This window comes from Phocoena sinus, chromosome 9 (genome assembly GCF_008692025.1).
Source record: "Phocoena sinus isolate mPhoSin1 chromosome 9, mPhoSin1.pri, whole genome shotgun sequence".
Taxonomy (NCBI): Eukaryota; Metazoa; Chordata; class Mammalia; order Artiodactyla; family Phocoenidae; genus Phocoena; species Phocoena sinus.
Window position 1 is genome coordinate 45,378,326 of NC_045771.1, and position 23,149 is coordinate 45,401,474.

At 41.0% G+C, this 23,149-nt stretch overlaps 1 protein-coding gene across 6 annotated transcripts in view; it reads left to right on the forward strand.

Moving 5' to 3' along the window:
* The window catches only part of PDE1C (phosphodiesterase 1C), a 472,817-nt gene extending 453,477 nt beyond the window's left edge, over positions 1 to 19,340 (forward strand). For 3 of the 6 annotated variants that reach the window (XM_032643388.1, XM_032643391.1, XM_032643389.1), the window contains one exon: positions 9,045 to 11,121. Coding sequence is in view for 5 of the 6 variants with exons in the window: in XM_032643391.1 (XP_032499282.1) it covers positions 9,045 to 9,058 (14 nt within the window). In the remaining variant the exon portion in view is untranslated. Of the gene's footprint in view, positions 1 to 9,044; positions 11,122 to 18,960 lie in introns of those variants that run through there. The other 3 variants (XM_032643393.1, XM_032643394.1, XM_032643392.1) reach the window with 2 other exon arrangements.
* Positions 19,341 to 23,149: the final 3,809 nt, after the last annotated feature.

A 23,149-nucleotide genomic window follows, 5' to 3' on the forward strand; every position in this document is an offset into this window, starting at 1 on the left:
TAAGGTTCATCGGGACATGCTGTGCAAGTATTTCTTTGAGAGGCAGGTGGCACGGGGGAAGAATGAATTTTTGGTGAGAGAGAGAGACTTGGGTTCGAATCTCAGCTTTGCCATGTTCACACTGTGAAGGCTCACTACACTTATTCAGCTTCTTGGAGCTTCTGTTTTCTCATCTGTCTGCATGATAATAAGAATTAGAAACAATACTCATCAATTTAACATAGTACTGACTCATAGAGGGTGCTCATAGCGAGTATCTACTATTGAGAAATAAGGAGGTCATGGACGATCTGTACTGGGTGCTATCTAACATTTACTAGAAAATTTTAAGCATTCATGACAATCCTGTGTAATCACTATTTAATATGAGAGGTACCTATTGGTCACTGTCTCCATGCATAGGCTTATATCCTCTATGCAAATTAGGTTCCAAGTAAAACTTGGAAAAACACATTTATTTGGAGGGAAGGAGAGATTATAACAGGTAAATATGGACATTGTAGAAAAATCGAAAAATAATACAAATTAAAAGAAGGAAAGATGTTGCCAAAATGCTACCACTCAGAGCTAATCAAGATTACCTCTCCTTCCAGTGTTTCTTAAATACCTTTTTTTTTTCTAGATTGAGATTATACTCTACATGGAGTTTTGTTTCCTCCCTTTTAAAATTTACTATTACATTATGAGCTTTCCCCATGTTATTAAATATTTTAAAAATATTTCAGTGATTGACTAACATTTCATATGATTATGCCACAGTTTATTTATATACAGCATCCGTGGAATTGGTTTCAGGACTACCCACAAATACCAGAATCCATGGATGCTCAAGTCACCCACAGTTAACCCTCCATAACTGCAGGTTCCACATCTGTAGATACAAGGGGCCGACTGTATTCATTAATAATCCGGCATTTATATAGCTTGCCTTTTTATCATTAATAACTTTACGTTCTTGTACATAAGTCTTCTTCTGAGTCTGTAACTATGGATTTAGGACAGATTCCTGTAGGTACAATTACTGACTCAAAGAGTATGTACATACTTAGGTTCTTGACCCATTATTGTCAAAGTGATTTCCAGAAAAGTAGTATTATTTTATACTTTTAGCAATGAGTCTGCCATTTCACTTTGCTCTTGCTACTGCTAACATTGATACTTCACTAATTCGATAAGAAAAATTATATTCATATTTTGTTCGCATTTAGTTTATCTTTAAAAAACTATGTTTTCTAATGTTAATTTATCTTTTACATTGTTTCTTTGGGGAATTTCCATGCTTCATCCATTCAAAGAGAGACAGTGACTTGCATTGTAGCTACTCTGAAATAGGAATGTTTTGCAAGAAATGGGGTGTTATAATTGAATTAACAGCATTTTTTTCTCGGTTGTACATGAAATAATAGTTCACTTTATAATCAGCGGCATCTTAGATTAGCTGAAATATGTCCATCTATGTCCATCTGCCTTTTCAGCCTCAACTTAATGCAGTGTCCCTACCCCAGTCCAACAGCTGGACTCAGTGTCCACTGAGTAGTCCCTGAACTTACTTGCCTCTCACTCTGCCTAGAACAGTCTTTACCCTTTTCTCCCCTGGTTAATTTCTCTTTGCAGTCTCTCCAAACTATCTAGGTAGAATGAATGCTGACGTATAATTATTTGCTTATAAGTCCTTTAACCATTGATCGGTGGCTTTTTCAAGGGTAGGGACTGTCTTATTCTTTTTTGTCCCAGTGCCTGCTGAGGTGACAAGCGCATATTGTGTGCTCATAAATGTTTATGAGGCCGGGTGCCCTGGTGTGTGAGTGAGCATTATCCAATTTAATTTATGACTAGATAGAAAGCAGCCGTCCTCAGAAGAAGACTCATCTTGGAAATTGGATTTGTATCAACTATACTAACTTACAGCTATACAACTATAACTACACAACTATACTGACTGTTTTTTAGTACTGAGTAGACCTTGCTCTGTAGTCTCTGGAAGCCCATTTCATCTTGTCCCTGTTTGTGGTTATTGTGCCCTTAGGATTATAGTCATTATGAGGAAAACATTTCTAAACCCAACAACTTCAGTGTGTAGTGATGGTGTTTGCTCTCCTTTGTAAAGTCATAACATTCCTGGGTCAGGTGGGAACTCTGACATACTAGACATCTGCATGAACATGCAGACCTAACCTGGTTCCCACCTGCTATGCCAGGGACCTATTGCTGGCCTGCTGGGATTCTAAGACCTCTGAGTCAGAGTCTCAGCCACCCTGTCTTTGGCCTTAGTTTCACAGTCTAAAGTGGTCCCAAATTTGGTGCCAGGATCTGAGTTCCAACCACTCGAAAGCCTGTGGAGGTGGAGTGGGTCGTTCTCAAAACACTTGACATAGTAAACCATGCTTTGTTTAGCAGACACCCTCTACATCATTCATAATGACAGCCAGCCCGCTGTTTCTCCTTGTGACCTCACAAGCGCCACACGTTACCTCCCACAGTGCACATGCCTCTACCACAAGCTCTTGGTGCAGGCTGTCAAGCAACTTAAAATATGTCTTAGGATACTCAAAGAGTCAAATGGAGGAATAAAAATTCTTTAAAACCAATAAAGGATAATTATGCTGAAGCCAAACAAGAACAGAGATATGCAAAAGAAGCAATCCAAAATCTGAAATGTTAAAAAGCAAACAAACAGGGCTTCCCTGGTGGCGCAGTGGTTAAGGACTCGCCTGCCAATGCAGGGGACATGGGTTCGAGCCCTGGTCCGGGAAGATCCCACATGCTGCGGAGCAACTAAGCCTGCAAGCCACAAGTACTGAAGCCTGTGCACCTAGAGCCCGTGCTACACAACAAGAGAAGCCACCGCAATGAGAAGCCCGTGCACTGCAACAAAGACCCAATGCAGCAAAAAATTAATAATAAATTAATAATAATTTTAAAAAGCAAACAAACATATAGTCATTGGGATTTTTTAAAAACACAGTTGGTGGTATATACTCAAGGTAGAACACAGCTGAAAAGAGAATTAACGTTGGAAGATAGTCCTTAGGACTTTATACCAAACATATTGTACAGATGGAACCATATAAAAAAAGAAAAGAAAGAGCTTGAACCATAAAACTCTTAGAAGAAAACATCCTTGTGACCTTGAATTAGACAACGGTTTCTTAGATATGATACTGAAAGCCCAAGCTGCCAAAGAAAAATTAATAATACAACTTCATCAAAATTAAAAATGTTCCATTATCAAGAAAACTAAAAGAAAATTCATGGAATGAAAGAAAATATTTGCAAACCATAAATCTGATAAGGATTTAGTATCCAGAATATGTAAAGAATTCTTATAACTCGACAATAAAAAGACAAACAAGACAATTAAAAAGTGGGCAAAAGATTTGAAGAGACATTTCTCCGAAGAAGATAGCAAATGGAACGTGAAAAATGCTCAACATCATTAGTCATTAGGGAAATGCAAATCAAAACCACAGTGAGATACCACTTCACATGCACTAGAAAGGCAAGAATAAAAAAGATGGATAATAACAAGTGTTGACAATGATGTGGAAACATTAGTACCACCATACATTGCTGATGGGAATGTAAATGGTGCAACTACTTTGGAAAACAGTTTGGCAGTTCCTTTAAATGTTAATCATAGAGTGACCATAACACCCAGCAGTTCTGCTCCTAGGTATGTTCTCAAGAGAACTGAAAACATATGTTCACACAAAACCTTGTCTACAAATATTCATAGCAACATTACTCATAATAGCCAAAAACTGGAGACAACCTAAATGCCCATCAACTGATGAATATATAAACAAAATGTGGTATATCCATACAATAGCTTATTATTTGACCATACTAAAGGAAGAAAGTACTGATGTGGTCTACAACATGAAAGGACCTTGAAAACATTTTGCCAAGTGAAAGGAGCCAGACACAAATGGCCACATATTGTATGATTCCATTTATGTGAAATATGCAGAATAGACAAATCTATAGAGACAGAACGTAGACTAGTGGTTACTAGAGCCTGGGGAGGGAGAAGAATGGAGAGTGAGTTCTCATGGGTATGGGATTTCTTTTTTATTGGTGAAGAAAATGTTTTGTAAACTGTCACTGTTTGCCGATGACATGATACTATACATAGAAAATCCTAAAGATGCCACAAGAAAACTACTAGAACTAATCAATGAATTTGGTAAGGTTGCAGGATACAAAATTAATGCACAGAAATCTCTTGCATTCCTACACACTAACAACAAAAGATCAGAAAGAGAAATTAAGGAAACAATCCCATTTACCATTGCAACAAAAAAAATAAAATACCTAGGAATAAACCTACCTAAGGAGACAAAAGACCTGTATGTAGAAAACTATAAAACACTGATGAAAGAAATCAAAGATGACATATACAGATGGAGAGATATACCATGCTCCTGGATTAGAAGAATCAACATTGTGAAAATGACTATACTACCCAAAGCAATCTACAGGTTCAACGCAATCCCTATCAAATTACCAAGGGCATTTTTCACAGAACTAGAACAAAAATTTTTACAAGTTGTATGGAAACACAAAAGACCCTGAATAGCCAAAGCAATCTTGAGAAAGAAAAACAGAGCTGGAGGAATCAGGCTCCCTGACTTCGGACTATACTACAAAGCTACAGTAGTCAAGACAGTATGGTACTGGCACAAAATATAGGTGACACCTATGGTCACCTTATCTTTGACAAAGGAGGCAAGAATATCCAATGGAGAAAAGACAGCCTCTTCAATAAGTGGTACTGGGAAAACTGGACAGGTACATGTAAAAGAATGAAACTAGAACACTCCCTAACACCATACACAAAAATAAACTCAAAATGGATTAAAGACCTAAATGTAAGGTCATTATAAAACACTATAAAACTCCTAGAGGAAAACATAGGCAGAACGCTCTATGACATAAATCACAGCAAGATCCTTTTTGACCCACCTCCTAGAGAAATGGAAATAAAAACAAAAGTAAACAAATGGGACCTAATGAAAGTCAAAAGCTTTTCCACAGCAAAGGAAACCATAAATAAGACAAAAAGACAACCCTCAGAATGGGAGAAAATATTTACAAACAAAGCAACTAACAAAGGATTAATCTCCAAAATATACAAGCAGCTCATGCAGCTCAATATCAAAAAAACAAACAACCCAATAAAAAATGGGCAGAAGACTTAAATAGACATTTCTCCAAAGAAGATATACAGACGGCCAACAAACACATGAAAGAATGCTCAACGTCACTAATCATTAGAGAAATGCAAATCAAAACCACAATGAGGTATCACCTCACACCAGTCAGAATGGCCATCATCAAAAAATCTAGAAACAATAAATGCTGGAGAGGGCGTGGAGAAAAGGGAACCCTCTTGCACTGTTGGTGGGAATGTAAATTGATACCCCACTATGGAGAACAGTATGGAAGTTCCTTAAAAAACTAAAAATAGAACTACCACATGACCTAGCAATCCCACTACTGGGCATATACCCTGAGAAAACTATAATTCAAAAAGATACATGTGGACTTCCCTGGTGGTGCAGTGGTTAAGAATCCACCTACCAATGCAGGGGACACGGGTTCGAGCCCTAGTCCAGGAAGATCCCACATGCCGTGGAGCAACTAAGCCTGTGAGCTACAACTACTGAGTCCACGCACCGCAACCACTGAAGCCTGCATGCCTAGAGCTTGTGCTCTGCAACAAGAGAAGCCACCGCAATGAGAAGCCTGTGCACCGCAATGAAGAGTAGCCCACTCACCACAACTAGAGAAAGCCTGTGCACAGCAACGAAGACCCAACGCAGCCAAAAATAAAATATAAATAAATAAATTTATATCAAAAAAATGGTCAACTTAAAAAAAAAAGATACATGTACCACACTGTTCATTGCAGCTCTATATACAACAGCCAGGACATGGAAGCAACCTAAATGTCTATCAACAGATGAATGGATAAAGAAGATGTGGCACATATATAAAATAGACTATTACGCAACCATAAAAAGAAACGAAACTGATTTATTTGTAGTGAAGTGGATGGACCTAGAGTCTGTCATACAGAGTGAAGTAAGTCAGAAAGAGAAAAACAAATACCGTATGCTAACACATATATATGGAAGCTAAAAAAGCTGTACTGATGAACCTAGTGGCAGGGAGGAATAAAGACACAGATGTAGAGATGGACTTGAGGACACAGGGGTGGAAGGGAAAGCTGGGATGAAGTGAGAGAGTAGCATGGACATGTATACACTACCTAATGTAAAATGGATGGCTAGTGGGAAGCTGCTGCATAGCACAGGGAGATCAGCTCAGTGCTGTGTGATGACCTAGAGGGATGGTATGGGGGGGTGGGAGGGAGGCTCAAGAGGGAGGGGATGTGGGGATATATGTATACATATAGCTGATTCACTTTGTTATACAGCAGAAACTGACACAACATTGTGAAGCAATTATACTCCAATAAAGATGTGAAAAAAAAAAAAGAAAATGTTTTGTAATTAAATATTGGTGATGGGGCTCCCCTTGTGGCGCAGTGGTTGAGAGTCCGCCTGCCTTTGCAGGGGACACGGGTTCACGCCCCGGTCCGGGAGGATCCCACATGCCGCGGAACGGCTGGGCCCGTGAGCCATGGCCGCTGAACCTGCGCGTCTGGAGCCTGTGCTCCGCAACGGGAGATGCCACAACAGTGAGAGGCCCGCGTACCACAAAAAAAAAAAAAAAAAAAAAAAAAAAAAAAATTGGTGATGATTGCACAACCTTGTGAATAAAATAAAAAGCACTGAACTGTACACTTCAAATGGTGAATTACATGGTATGTGAATTATATCTCAATTTTAAAAATGAAAGAGCATGGAAGATAGATAAACAGCTCTAAAGGCTCAAATTCCTAGACAGTAAATGCACCTCACTTGCCATACGTAAGTAATACCAAACACATACCTAAATGCCTTGTGTGAGATTGTTCCAAATTATGTCCAGGGTGAGAAAATATTAAATGCTATAAGAAGCTGGTTATGTTCAAGGGAGCTGCGAGCAGGTTGCCTGTAATAAAATGACAACCAACTGACAGCAAAATTTGCATTAGCTACAGCAGATGCCAAAAGACAATGAAGATATCTTTCATAGGCTGAGGGAAAATAAAGCATTATATAATAGCTAAAATTATGAGTTATGAATGAAGGCGAAGTAAAAACATTTTAGGTTTACAATGACATAATTTAGCACTCCAGACTTCACTAAAAGAAGTATAAGGGACATACCTCAAGAGGAAGAAAAGTGAACCCAAAAGCAAAGTGTGAGAGACAGGAATTAATGGTGAGCACACAAGTAAATAAAGCATGTTGGTAAACGTGAGTAACTAGTCACCATAAAAATAATGTCCATATTTTTTACGTTAAAATAGGAAACAGAAGCTGTAGATGGAAGAGGGAATATTTAAGAGGGAGTTAAGGAATGCTAAGATCTATTCTGTCTTTGGGCAGAGCTTTGTAATTTTGTAACTTTTTTTGCAACACAAAGGATCATCAGTAAAATAATAGAAATATAACCTATAGCATCTAAGTCAGCAAATGAACAACAACAAAGAAAGGGAATACAGAAAATGTATCTACTTGATAGAAGGCAGAAAGGAGAAAAAAGAAGCAAGGAATAAAGAATGATTATAAAATTAGACAGTAGAATCAAGTCCAAAACTATCAGTAATAAGAATAATTGCAAATGGCTCAAACTCTGCTCTTAAAATACAGAAATTTGGATTAAAAAAAACAAAATCCAGCCCTGTCCTTCTTTTAAAAGAAACACTTTTAAGAAAAACTCCCAGAAAGTCTGCTAATGTATGGCAAAAGAAATTCCATGCAAAATATAAAGCTAGTTCTTTGAGAAACATCATCCATTTTAACATCTGTACAATATCCTGTTATATAAATGTGCCATAGGATGTTTAATCATTTTTCTGTTGATGGTGGTTTTCCATTTTTTTTGCTCTTGCAAACAATGCTTAACATAATGTTGGGCAAGAAAAGCAAGTTTCAATAAGATTTATACCATCTAACACAATCTGTATTATCTTTTAAAAACAAGCAAAAATAAAAGTAGATATTTTATGGTTGCACAGAGATCCAATAATTGAACGACTATATGCACAGGAATAATAAACATCAAATTCTGGATGTTTTTTGGTGGGGGGAAGGGAAGGGTATATTAGGTACTTAAATTCTACCTTGATATTTAATCTCTTTAAACAAATTTTTGAACAAATGTGCAAAATGTTAAGATCTGCTTAAACTGTATCGAGAGAGTACCTGGGTATTTGTTATATTATTAATTATAGTTTCTGTATGCTCAAATATTATATATTAAAGAATTTCCTAGTGAAAAATCTGTGACTGTCTTCCGAGACAGTTTTGTTTGTCACACGTGTCAGTCCTGAAGCCACCAGAGACCACTTCATTAAAGAACTGCTTGTGTGGTTTCCAAAATTATCAAAGCTTTCTCCTGACACGCCAGCACCAGGAAACTGCTCTGAGGACATCACCTTCATTCCTTGCACGCCCATAGCAAAGTGACTCTTAGATGGTAAAGTAATAGCACCTGCAGACAATTTTTTTCTAGTGCCAACTTCAAGTGTGCCCCATGAGGTTTGTGAACGCAGTCAAGCTCATGGGCGGGCCGTAAAGGATGGAGAGCTGAGCCAATGTTGGCTCTCGCTGGAGGAGTGGCCCAGAGCTTCACTTCCAATCATGACTGCTAACGATGGAGACTAGTCAGTGGCTTCTGAGCAGATGCCCCCAGCGCCTCGGTCACATCACTTTTCCGAAGTGATCGTTAGATGGAAAGGTACAGTACCGTAGTCATCCGCTGATGCAGATAGCTGATTGCGCCTGTGTGTGCAGCTTCTGGCTTGCACGGTAGTGTTGGCAATAGATGCAGCTCTGCTTCTAATCTCCGTTGCCTGATGTAGAAAGAGTTGGTGCGTTGAGATGCCAGCTGGCTTGCAATGACATTTTTTGTGTGTCCTGTTCTAGGGGACTACGGATAAAACATCCATTCAGAGGAGATGTTCCTCAGAAGAGAACTGACCAGCCCTGAGGTCTGAAGACATTTTAGGAAGCTTATGCTGCTTTTACAAAAACAAAATATTATGTGTATTGTAAGTTACTGAGTGATTAACTTCAAAAATGGTAACTTCTGATCTTCCTAATACAGGTTTTTAACAGTAAATACTTTGGTATGTATTGCACATCTATCAAATATCAGGGACAACGCTAGGTTCTTCACACGTATTATCTCATTTAATCTTCACAACAACCCTCTAAGGAAGGTACTGTTATCTCCATTTCACAAATTAGGAAACTCAGGCATACTCAGATAAATAGCTTGCCCAAAGTTAGCAGGTGGCAATCCTGTACTCTTTGCTCGAGTTTCATTGTCAGGGGTGAAGACTGATGTCAAACAGTCCACACTGGAACAGCCTTTCTTTCACAGTTGTACTCTGCCTGGGGTAGAGCACAATTACGCAGGTACCGATTTCAGGCACAACTGTGGGGTGTGGAGGGATCCTGCATTGTCTTAATTTTAAGTAAAGATTCCCACGAGTGGTCTCTTTGCAATTGCCTTCTATCTTGAGTTCAGTTTAAGGGATGCCAGTTGTCATTCTTACTATGGACTAGAGCAAAACACATTTGTTATACGTGATTTAGCACTTCAGAGCTCTAGAACCCTAAAGAAATTTAACTTTACAGGCTTCTTCTGGCAGAGGTCATAGTTGGTGTGAGCAAAGGACAGAGCTACTGATTTGGCCTTACACTCCCCATCTTCAGATGCACACGTGGGAAAAGGCACACACTGATGAAAAAAAATCGAACAAAAGACTTAGCTTGCGTAATCTCCCAAATATTTTTCTCCTTTGAAAGAACATGCCTCATGTTCTTTGTGCTTGCCAGGAGAAACAAAATGAAAACAAAGAACTCAATTGAAGATGATCATCTCCTTGAGGGAGGGCTTTCTTATTCTTTTTTATTAATTATAATAATATTTTTATTAAATTAAACGATTAATCATTAAATCATAAGGTTGCAGGGCATTTAATAGACAGCAGTTGTTTGAATAAGAAAAGAGCTTATTTTCCAGCCTTACCTAATTGCTCCCGCTCTTTCACCTGTTTGTCAGAGAGACTTGAAAACTGTGCCTCAGCCTCTCCAGACGATAGTAAGACCTGAGTTGAGGTTACAGCTTTGGTGTAAAACAAAAGTGCTCAGGCCTCAAATTTGAAACTTCAAAGGAAAGGAGCTTGCCGACATTCTTCTTTGAGCAAACACAGGCAACAAATCTAGGTATCAAGGCATTGCTGATGCAAAGGAGAAGTACTAGGTTTTGTAGATTCTAGTCAACTGTGTCAGCTGGTGTGTATTCTAAGTGATTCCCCTCTTCTTTAGTAAATGAGAGATTTATGAAGGTTACTGAGTGTGATGCCGAGTAGTTTACTCATTCATTAAATATTTTTCAGCACCAACTGCTATCAGTGCTGGGATTAAATTCCGGGGATGCAAATGTGTATAACACCCTGTCCCGTCCTAATGAAGTTTATAGCCAGGATCAGTGATCTGTAGGCTGAAGCATAAGGAAGAGGTATCTCAAAGACCAGGGAATCAGTGGTTCGAGAATGGCTTCCAATGCAGGTGACTCAAAGAATTATTATGGCTCAGAATAGTAAATGCAAAGAGTCTTAAGAATCAAAAGTCATTTGTTTGTCATTTTCCTAATTACGTCAAGATTAGAGTTCAGGGACTGAAACTCCTTCCATCCTGGTTGGGTATCTAAGCCACACTTCCCATCTGGGGGTTCCAGCTCATGGTTAGGAATAGCCCAAAGTGATTGAATGAGCCTCAGTATTTGTACATGGTATAAATAGTTTAGAATGTGGGATAGATGATTCTGCTTTGCTTAAAATGGCACTGGGTTTCAGCAAAGTGTTTCCCTTAGGTAGCTGAATGGAAAAACAAACAAACATATATATATATATATATATGTAATTTTTCCCCACAAATGCCCATTTTGGATAATTAGCCTTTTGTGAATCACAGTGGTGTGTTCTTTGCCAGATAGTCGCAAATAAATTCATTAAGTTAATCTCTTCGTTGTGTGCTGAGGTCTTTCATGTGGTAAAATCCATTTGTACGGGGAATGACATGACTTTTCTATACTATAACAAGAAATCCACCAGGGAGGCCACCATTAAAAGGCTCGTGGTGATGACCTTTTATCTCCTGTGCTGTGTAATGATGGTAGCCACATACCAAGCACCTACGACATACTGGCACCCCGCGAGGTTGCAAGGTACCATACATACATTATCTCAGTTATAGCCCCTTTAAAATCCTCCCAACAACCATGCAGAGAAGTTACCATTTTCCCCATTTTACAGAAAAAAACAAAAACAAACCCAAAACCCTGAATCCCAAAACAGATTATCTCCTTAGGATCTCACAGCTGATAACAGTTTAATCCAGTTCTGTGACACCCCAAACCCACGCTTCTCTCACAATACCACACCACCTCTCCCAAAAGTAGATCTTCGTGGATTTGATTCTTGTCACAGATCTTAGCATGTGGCCAAGGGTTGGCCACTCCTGTGTACAATGACCAGACCCTGTCAGCTGCCCCAAGCATCCCTCGAAACTTAAGGATAAGCCGACATATTCTCAAAACAAACTCGGCACCTAAGCCAGTGGTTCTCAACCTGGCTACGAGTTAGAACCACTGGGCGTTACAAACATACTTGCTTGGGCTTCACCTTAAAATAACAGATTACTTTCAAGACTCTTGGAGGTGGGGCTTAGGAATCAGTAAATTTGAAGCTTTCCAGGTGATCTGATGGGCATCCAGGGTTGAGAAATGCAGGTGGAAGCAAACAGCTTCAGGTTGGATGAAGGGCAATAAAACTATGTGGCTTATTTTTTTTGCCTGTGGCCATGTATTCCTCTGGGGACCTGGAAATGCTGGTCAGGTGATCTTTCCACACTAGGGAGTGGTTTGGTTCAGGCAGTGTCAACTGGCCTTTTTCTGGATAGCTTCTCAGACAGCAAGCTTCCTGTCTCCTGTGTTCTTTGCTCTGTAAGCTTCAGATATGGAACCAGTAGATTAGTTAGTATTCCCATTTTCTTGAGGAAGAGTCCTTGGAGAACCAGCCTTTTCCAATGTAGATGCTGGGTTTAAGTATTCTAGTTTTAATATAAACTACACCTTGAAGAGTTTAAGAATAGACCTTCACCTTAGACAGCACTACATCTAATGTGCATGGTTTAAGAGTAATTTTCTGGCTGGGTTCATGTCGCTAGATTGTATTTCTGCAAAAGGAAGGAAGACCTATCATCGTGGCCTTCATGTAACGCTCTCGTGTCTTGAGGAGACAAAGCAATTCCCTAGCTAGGAAAGTATTCTGCTGCGGAGTTTTCCTGGCAATTGCAAATCTTCCAGATAATTCCTGAAATGTAGGATCTGCCTCTGAGGAGAGGGATGGAAACTGATACTGGGTGAACGCCTACTATGTGTCAGCGCTGTGCTGGCTGTTTCTAATGCGTTGCTTTCTTGTCATTCTCAGGCCTCTGCAGTGAGTGTTACTGTTTTTTTCTTTTTATGGGAAACTGAAATTATGTGTCCCAGTCATATGGGGACAGAGAAAGAACTGAATCTGACTCCCTTCCAAGGATGGGTGAGGGGCGACTACAAATGAGATAATGGATATAAAGACACTGAACTACACAGAAGACAGGCCATGCTACTGGGCTCCTTAAACAGCAAAGCCCCGGGTTCACAAAAAGTTGTTATACTTCACTTTCATTTTTAAAACTGTTTGCTGGGAAGCCTAAATATTGAACAAGGACCAAGTCTCCTGTTCTGGTGAGACAAATTAACATCTTCCACTTGCCCTTTAAGGAAAAGACCAGCTATGAAAACCAATTCAGCCAAACTGCTAATTTTAAAGGGTGTGTTTCTTCCTTTGGGACTGGGATGAACCCGTCTTGATTCCACTCTCTGTGGAGCTGATGTTAGTGAGAGGAGTCTTTTGGCTGATTGCGTGTCTTCCCACGAGCTTATCTTTGGAACGCAGTTAATTCATACCAAATGTGCTAGTGTGGGTGCCTCAATCAGAAACAGGTATAAGTCGGGTTTGGAATTCCAGATGCTCTGAGAAGTTGTCCCAGAAAGAAGCTAGAAAGAGTCCAGAGAGAAGACAAATCCAGAGGGCGAAACTGATGTCAGGCCGATTCTCTGAAAAGGGCAGAAGGTGTGAGCAACACCTTTTCCACCAGCCCAAGATCGGCGCCGCCAGGGATGGTGGTGCCTGTCCCAGAGTCTTTCCAGAGCTCCCCTTACCCACCAGCAGTTCCCCTGGACATGGTCACTGTCAGTACAATAATAATAAAAGTTGCCCTTAACTGAAGGCCTGCTTTATGCCAGTCACTGTGATTCACATGGCTCACATGCCCCATCTCGCTGAGTCCTCCCAAGAAGCCCTGTTAAGTGTGTAACATCGTTATTCAGACGGGAAAAGTGACACTTAGAGAGGGGGGTGTTTGCCTAAGACTGAACAGCTGGGGGAGGTGAAGGAGGCTTTAAAACCAGGTCTCTCCGACTTCAAAGCACCCACTCTTGCTCTCACGCCTTAGTCAGACACCAGGAACGTCCTCTTTGGTCTTACTCTTTGCTTTTCCAAGTGCTCAATATAGTTAGGAAGGATCGCTGACTCTGAGTGTTGCAGATTTCCTCACAATCCTCAGGTGATAGCATCAAAGTTGTTTTTTCCAACAGAAAGAACATTTGTTTCTTCATTTCTCAGAGCTTTTGTCTTCATGTTAGACCCAACAGGAAGAACAAACTATGTGGGTAGGAGAGGAAAAAAAGCCTAATTTTGAAGACCACAGGTAACTTTAATTGATGCATAAAGGACTCCTCACCAGCCAGGCAGTTCGTTGTGATCAAACTATAGCAAGAGCCCTGGCTAGCTCTTTACAATTTGTAGAACACTTGCAGTGTGTGCAAAATATTATCACTGTCGTTCCCTTTGTGAAGATAAGGAGGGGGAAGATTGGCGAGACTGAAACGGTAGTTTGCAAACTCCGGCACAGTGGAATTATCTGAAGGGCTTTAGAAACTCCTGAGGCCTCAGCCTAACCCCACACAGATTCTGCTTTCATGAGTCTGGGGTACCCAGGATTTTTCAAAGCTCCCCAGGTGGTTCTCATATGCAGTGAGGGGTGAGAACCACCAAGTTAAAATTTTCACCCAAGACCCTGGGGCTCCCCTGACTTGTTTGCTTGTCTCCCGTGCTTAGACCTCTGGAACACCTGTTCCATCCCAAACCCACGTAGGTGAGGGAAGAGACAAAAGCAGCTATTTAAGAGACCTGTTAGCCACGATTTTTATGCAATTCCTTCCTGAGCCATTACCACACAAATTGCATTAAGGAGGAATGATTGGCTTTTGCTTTGGGGGAAGTATGATTATGACTACTAACAATGGTATTCAAGAATCCCATATATCACAGATATATACTCAAATTATTGATAGTATAAATGAATTACTATTTTAACTTATATGGTAGTTATTAAAACTTACTCTGGACTTTGGTCCCGGGTTATTTTAAATATGTGAGGTCTGAGGCTAGACCACTTGGATGTGAACCCAGAATCCAGACTTCCTGCAATGCTAGCTGTGTAAACTTTGGCAAGTTACTTAAGCTCAGTTTCCTCACTCAAACTTTGGCAAGTTACTTAAAAGCCTCAGTTTCCTCACTCAGAAAGGGGGTGATTGGGGCTTCCCTGGTGGCGCAGTGGTTGAGAGTCCGCCTGCCGATGCAGCGGACACGGGTTCGTGCCCCGGTCCGGGAGGATCCCACATGCCGCGGAGCGGCTGGGCCCGTGAGCCATGGCCGCTGAGCCTGCGCGTCCGGAGCCTGTGCTCTGCAACGGGAGAGGCCACAACAGTGAGAGGCCCGCGTACCGCAAAAAAAAAAAAAAAGGGTGGTGGTGGTGATGGTGGTGATAACAGTGCTTGCCTGTTGAATTGTAGTGAAGATTAAAGGCTGGTTCACATTAAATTCTTAGCATTGTGCCTAGTACACGATGTATGTCAGATATTATCATGATTTTACCATCACGGATCCTGAAATGAAAATCACAGGCTCAGTTCTTGTATCATTTTATCCTCGTGGAACGGATGTTGACACATCAATCCCTTGCAATTCAAAACTCATGGATGATTTGAGCATTTTTATAAGGACTTTGCATCAAATTTCAGACAGATATCAATAGACACTATTTTAGAAATGGAATGTATGGCAGTGGGATTTTGTTCTTCATGTAAAACAACATTTATGAGGCAATAAATGATTGTTTTTTATCTTGTTAGTGTATGTGTTGTGTTGTGTGTGTGTGTGTAAATGCAGTTAGAAAATGTCTACATGTGGAAATGTTTTTTCCAAAGGTCATGTTATGGCATTATCTTTGAAAAAGAAGAAAACACATGCAGAACACTCTTGTTTTTTTTTTTTAAAGGTGCCAATGTTAAAATTTTTTCAGAAGCTAAGAGTAAATCAAGTTTCTGCCTTTGGAGGCAGTCCTCTACAGCAGAGATTCAGAAACTTTCCCAGTTGCTGCTGCTATGCAGTGGCCCTGCAAGATCACACTGAAGCCGTGGGGGATTGAAGACACAGATTTGGGTTCTAATGCAGATCATGGTCTACCGCACGGGAATTTGGGTGCACGTAGATTAGACGAGCACTAGTGACCATGCCTTCTGCCTGCTGTCAGTGCAAACAACAGGGCATACCGAATTAATAAGATACAACATGACATGATAACGACAGTGATAATGAATTAAACCAGTCTTTCCGAAAGTGTGACGTGCTCCTGATAAAGGGGGCGCCTTGACCTAATCAAAATGAGAAAAACACATGCTCTTGGCTGTTCTTAGGGATTCATGATACATGTCGCCATCATTTAGGTCTCTGAGAAGTCCTGCCATGGACATACTAGTTTAACTTTAACACAGTTACATTTGATATATGAATAAATCGCAGTCTATTTTCTGAAGAAGAATAAGTCTATGCATTATTTTCCTATGGAAAAAAAAGTCGCTACCAAGCAAAGTGGCCTCAGAGAGAGAGAATAAAAAGTTGGTGATGGCAGAGAAAGGGCGAAAGTCATAGACACCTTTGGGAGAAATTGCGTTTATGAAGAAGATAAGATTGAAACAAATGAGGATTAAAACTCCTAAAAGAGCGTTAACGTCTATGAAAAACAAACATCGTAATTGTATAATAAAGGATGATGATGTGTCAGCTTTTGTCTTGAACTTTTCTTTTCCTAAGCCCATTTGAAAGTAATATAGAGAATGACTTTCCCAAGTTCAGGCTCTGTGCAGAGAAACGTGTCTTTGTCAAATCTTCATTAGCCAATGAGATCGTTTTCTCCAAGTAAATTGATCTAGGAGACAAGAGCAGACTTTGTGAACGTGTCTCCAAGAGGAAAAGGGTCCAACTTGTTGATAAGCATATGAAGGGGAGGGGATTCTGTTCCCAATTTGGTTCTTCTCTGCTTGGGGCGGGGAGGGGCTTGGGTTGAGGGAGCAGAAGAGGATTGTAACACTACTGCCTGGGTTCAGCTGTGGGAGGTACCCAGTCATCGAAAGGGAAAGGGCCAGATCTCCTTCCAGAAATATCTCAGGAATCGCCAAAAGACAAAGGAAAGGGTCCTTAAGCGGCCACAGCACCACCCCGGAAGAAAGGTCCTCATTAAATTCAAAACGGTGCCCTCATCCCAGGTGCCGCTGTTTTGCCCTGTCATCATTTCATGTTCCCCTGTAGAGGGGAAAGGCAGTCAATGCGTACAAACAGCACTCTGTGAATTTTTATTTTTTCCCACATTTTGAGTGAGGGTGACAGCAGGCATGTAAGTATTTCCACAATCTCGGTGGGGAGCCAATCTCTATCAGCGGATTCAACTCTATTTGCAGCGACTCCAGTGGCAAGGAGAGCTTTCGTTCTGACGATCAGAATTCTAGCAAACGGTAAATGTTTCTTCATGCTGAGAAGTGGGAAATTCAATAATACTTTGGCTGGGTTCATGCTGAGTAGTGAAAATAGAATGAATATGGAGAGGGACTGTGACTTAAAGAGCAGTAAATCAGCTAGCCCAGAAGTGTGGGGACCATCAGCTTTTAATTCGAAGCCCTCGCCTGTTCCTACTCCATTCTCCAGGGTAACGGGACTGTTTTTATATTTGTTCCTAGAGTGTTTTGTGCTGCAATCCCTTGTTTACCCCAAGAAACAGAATTGAACATTCGGAGATTTTTTTTTTAATCTGCATATACATTATTATGGCACTATAGGACCATTTGCTGAAAATCTTAACTTATGCGTTAGCCTAACTCCAAAGGCAGAGTAGGTGTGGATAGTGTAGAGCTTGTAGTAATAGCATTACTTATTATGATTGAACACTTTTTCTTCTGTAAGCAAGTCACAGGTTTCAGAGGGGGTTACTGGAACGGAAGCCCCATGAGGGTAGAGGTTTCTGCCTGTTTTGTTCATTGTTGTATCAGCAGGACACACAGTTAAGTGCTTTAACAAGTCGGTGAATGAATATTGATCTCTAGCCTGTGAAAAGCATACTCAGCTGTGAGTGCTCTGAAAGGTCTCGCACTAAAGTGCAGAGTAAACTCAGTTTTCCTGACTTTCCTTTATGTATAGTTTTGTAGAATAGCTTCGATACTTGATTCTATGGAAGAAATTTTTAGTAGTATGTTTCTTTTTAAAAAGTTACATCACTAAAACTTGATCATCATAGAAAAATAGAAAGTGTAAACAATTAAAAAGAAATAAAATTGCCATGTTTATGCTACTGAGATAATCACGGCTGTGGTTTAAATGTATGTTCTCCCAGATTTTCCTACGCACACAGTTATATGTTTTTATAATATTAAGATTAGATGTATATATGCTTTTTTTCATTCAGCAGTACTACATCCTAATAGGTTTGTAGTGTATATCACTGTTGTTTTAATTTTCAATTCCCGAGTGACAAAAATTGTTGAGCATCTTTGCCTATGCTTTTTGGCCATACGTATATCTTCTTTGGCAAGGAGTCTGTTCAGATCCTTGCATATATTTAAATTGGGTTGTTTGTTTCCTTTTGTTGAATTTTAAGAGTTCTTTCCATATTTTGGGTACAAGACCTTTATACATGTGCTTTGCAAATATTTTCTCCATGATGTGCTTCTTATTAGCACTCTGGGATTGTGTGCCACTTTGCAACCCTAAAAGCTTACATACAGTGCTAAGTGCTGATTAATGAGATGGCTGTGCTCACCTGTGTTTGCTTTGCTATTTCCCAAAGTGACGCCAGTTCTCCCTCTCACTTCCTTAACCCCATCCATTCATTGTCAAAGAACCTTTGTATTCTGGGGTCATCACTGTCTATCTGTAGGAATTTTTTTTTCCTAGGCATTTGTCGTTATTTATTTTTGTTTGGTTTTTTTTGCGGTACACGGGCCTCTCACTGTTGTGGCCTCTCCCTTTGCGGAGCACAGGCTCCGGACGCGCAGGCTCAGCGGCCATGGCTCACGGGCCCAGCCGCTCCGCGGCATGTGGGATCTTCCCGGATCGGGGCACGAACCCGTGTCCCCTGCATCGGCAGGCGGACTCTCAACCACTGCGCCACCAGGGAAGCCCTGTCTTTATTTATTTTAAGTGAGTGACCAAAGTGATGATGTGCTTATTCATCTATTTGCAATAAGATTTCTAGTGAGAGTTCAACCCTGTTTGTTTCCTGGTTTTAAAGAAAACAAACAGGTCTGGGGGCCAGGAAGTCACCCCCAGGATTTAGGAGCACTGTGTAGTTGGTGAGGCTAACCGTTGTCTGTCTTCCTTTGCATGGCCTGCAGTCATCAAGCCTCCTCTGCGTCATTTTAAACACCCTGCTTATGCATCTAGCTCCTATGCACCTTCGGTCCCAAAGAAAACTGACGAGCATCCTGCAAGGTACAAGATGCTGGATCAGAGGATCAAAATGAAAAAGATTCAGAACATCTCACATAACTGGAACAGAAAATAAATCAAGGGGAAGAGGGAGTGAAGGAGAGGCCTACCCATCTGCCTCTGGGCACTAACCAGCCACAGTGGGATATGTCTCCAGAATGAAGCCTTCAGGGCTGGTGCTATCATTGTTGACTCCACCAAGGCACAGTGAAGCCTATACGTGAGTTTCCCCTTTGCTGTTCTGTTATAGAGCCATCAGTCACAGGATTTGGAAGTCCATGCAGCCTCTAGCAGCAAACCAGTAAGAGGCTTGTCTCATGCGGCTTTTATTGGTATAGAACTTTCAAAGTCTAAATTGGGCCCAAGTTAAAATGATGCTACCCGTTCAGAAAAAAATGAAATTCTTCCCATTGACACTTTTTTCATCCCTGGAAATTGACTTGCCCCAATGAGAATATCGGTTTAATAATAATCATTATATTTAAGAAATGCACTTCTAAAAACATCTTTTCCAATTTTTAATACAAATATTCACAATTCAAGTAAACATGGAACTTTCAAAGTCATTGCATTCCCAACAAAAGTTGTACTTCTTTTTTTTTTTGCGGTACGCGGGCCTCTCACTGTTGTGGCCTCTCCCGTTGCAGAGCACAGGCTCCGGACACGCAGGCTCAGCGGCCATGGCCCATGGGCCCGGCTGCTCCACAACATGTGGGATCTTCCCGGGCCGGGGCACGAACCTGTGTCCCCTGCATCAGCAGGCGGACTCTCAACCACTGCACCACCACGGAAGTCCAGAAGTTGTACCTCTGAATCGAACTATCTTAGAGGGAAAGGAGAACTGATGAATTGTATTCATATGTATTTTTGAACTTAGGCTTCATAAAGCAGATCCAAGTTAAAAATAAAGACTGTTGTCTTTGGTTCTCATTGTATGCCTCATGCCTGATAGCCTTGCTGTACCTTTAAGAACATGAGAGTTTACAGGAGATGGATTTTGGATCTGCTTTTCTCCCATCTTTCCTCTTCACTCACGGTAGACAATGCCAGAAGTCAATGGGATGCCTGTACCTCAGGGACTCCTGGTTTGAGATTCACCCAAGAAATGTCCATTTAGTCTTATGGTCCTGGTTCAAGAGAGTATAAAATGCTGAAGCTAATTTGAATTCCGTATTGGCAGATTTTTCTCCGTAAGTTTGGAGGTGACTGTCAGTTAAATTTCAGGTCATCTTCCCAACAGACCACATATCTGAGTCCCTTTGGGAGCCCAGTTGCTCTCACAGCTGTTGGCGGGATAGAGGTCTATAACTTACCTCTCTTCATGGTGGCATTTTTTAGCCTTTCTGTATCTCTCCCTAATGTTTTTACTTTGGGACTAAATTCACAGAAATGGTAAGAAAAATCTCAAGGTCAGAAATAGCTTTTGATCCCTTCAGAAATGGTCTGGTGCGATGGAAAACTTCAGGTTTGTTGTCTGTCAGGTCTGATCTCCGGGCCTGTTCTGTCTATAACTAGTTGCAGGTCCTCAGTCTAAATGGCATAACCTTTAAAAGGCTCAGTTTGCTTGACTAGAAAATGGCCTTCATAATCCCCACTCTTGCCTTTTGCGATGAAGATTAGGGATAACGTAGGTTTTGTTTGTTATGGCTGAGCCTGGAGAGTCTAGGTACACAGCAGAGGTAGCCATGAGCACCCCACTGCTGGGAAAACTCTCTGGGATGCCCCTCAAACAGGGGACTGTACCCTGAGCCACAGCCTTTGGGGTCTGATTGTAAAGCGCGTAGCATCTTCTCTTCTTATTCTCCACATTCATTTCCGATAAACCACAGTTTTGCAAGTTGAGTCTGCACCAGAGTTCAGTGCCCATCAGGCTCTCGAGCAATTTATTTATAATGTGCTTTACAACGGTAGTTCAGGGAAATTTCATTGCTCTACAGAAAGGAAAATCACTTGACTTTTCATTAAGGAAGCAATTAATTCTTAGCTCCCTGCTTGGTGCCTGAGCAAGAGGACCCTTCTGCAGGCTGGTAGAGTCTAATCCACCTGAATTAGGTTAACTCGACAGGTAATTTCTACCTGTTTATATACAGATGCCTTAGTGCTTGCTGCATAGTCATTTGGCCACACAGTGAGACTGTCCATGGGGGTAGTGGCCTCCAGTGGATCAACCCACAAATGATGGTCCTCACCTGTCCCTCAGTACCTCGCATTGCGGAGCACAGGCTCCGGATGCGCAGGCTCAGCGGCCATGGCTCACGGGCCCAGCCGCTCCGCGGCACGTGGAATCTTTCCGAACCGGGGCACGAACCCGTGTCCCCTGCATCGGCAGGCGGACTCTCAACCACTGCGCCACCAGGGAAGCCCAGCTGTGCTTTCTTGACTATGCTTCTTGGCATTGGAAGCCATGATCCTGAGGAAGAAACTTGACTCCTTCTGTATTCTTTTATCCCAAGCTGTTACTCTTCAGCCTTTGCTAATCTTTTAATTGAGCAAATGTACAATTATTGAAATTCTGCATTGCTTGTAAAATGCCTACCATGATTTTTTGCGTGATGGGTTGTATGGACAGGCCAGATTATATTCTTATAGCAAATAAAGTGATGCTTTTAAAGAACTTTCTTGTATGTGAGTCATCTTTTTCTTCTGCAGAATTCTGGGATTCATAGGAAAAGAGTTAGATTTCCCTTATGCTTGGCACTGTTCAGTCCTGAATATCTTGTCAAGATTAATAGGCTAACTTACCCTTTTCAGCTTGCTTCCTGATTGTATAGGTGAAAGCTTGTTTTAAAAAAAAAAAACCTCCTCCTCCCTACACCACAAACCCAATAAGTTAATTTGTTGAGTAATAATAGCAGCTAGTCCATAGGTAAACATCTGTGTTATCAACTCAGTTTATATCATTTCAGACGAAGGTGTATAGCTTAGTCTGAAATCTCAGTGGATTCAGAAAAAGGAATATATGTTTGAAGATTAAAGTGCCATTATACTTTTCTTTAAAAAAAAAAAAAGCGACTTTGCTCTTCATATGTGTCTCTGTTTTATCTTTGGATTCAAAATTCCTAGAGAAGAAAAGAATACAGCTTTAGCCCTTAGAGCCTTACCCTTAAAAGTAGGTAGTTTGCCTAAGCCATTCTGCCCCACAAACATTTACCCATGGAGGGCCCATATGACCCAGAGCTGTGGACACAAATATCAAGGTGTGAACTCATCATTTCCTAAAATGCCTTGGGTGATGTTGCATTAGACAACACAGTTGTGTTTCCAGTAAACAATCTCCCATCTGAAGAGAATTTTTATGTTAAGAAGCCAAATGAAATGTGTGTCACCCAAAGGGCATCATGCATAGCTCATTTCTGGAAATGAGGTTGAAGCCATGATGAACTGGTGGCACAAGGATCTGGATAAGGCACACACTTAAAAATTATATTTATTCAATTTGATGGAATCAAGGTATGGATCCAACTAGATCCACTCACTTCTTACACTGCACTGCCACCTGGTGTCTCTTAGAGGCATGAAATGTTTGCTGAGTTCCCCGGGATCTTTTTTTTTTTTTCCCTTTATAAAAGGAAGTTTTATTGTTAATGATGATAGTTTTTAGCTGGATGAATCTTGGAATTTAAAAGGGCAGGTGGGGGCTTCCCTGGTGGCGCAGTGGTTGAGAGTCCGCCTGCCGATGCAGGGGACAAGGGTTCGTGCCCCGGTCCGGGAAGATCCCACGTGCCGCGGAGCGGCTGGGCCCGTGAGCCATGGCCGATGAGCCTGTGCGTCTGGAGCCTGTGCTCCGCAATGGGATAGGCCACAACCGTGAGAGGCCCGTACAGCAGGAGAAAAAAAAAAAAAAAAAAAAAAAAAAAGGCAGGTGGCTGTGGAGAAAACCATTCTCATTCTAACAGTGTTGCTCCATTTCTGAATAGGTTTACTCTGCTAGCAAACACAGGTCCTTGAAGGGTCCTATTGTTTAAAAATAATAATAATACACACATGAACACACTAAGAAATCTTAATCTATGGAGAAAATAAAATAAAATTGGGGGACATATTGGGAGACAAATTGCAGAAGTCCTGGTAAATGTAATAGCGACAGAATGCTAA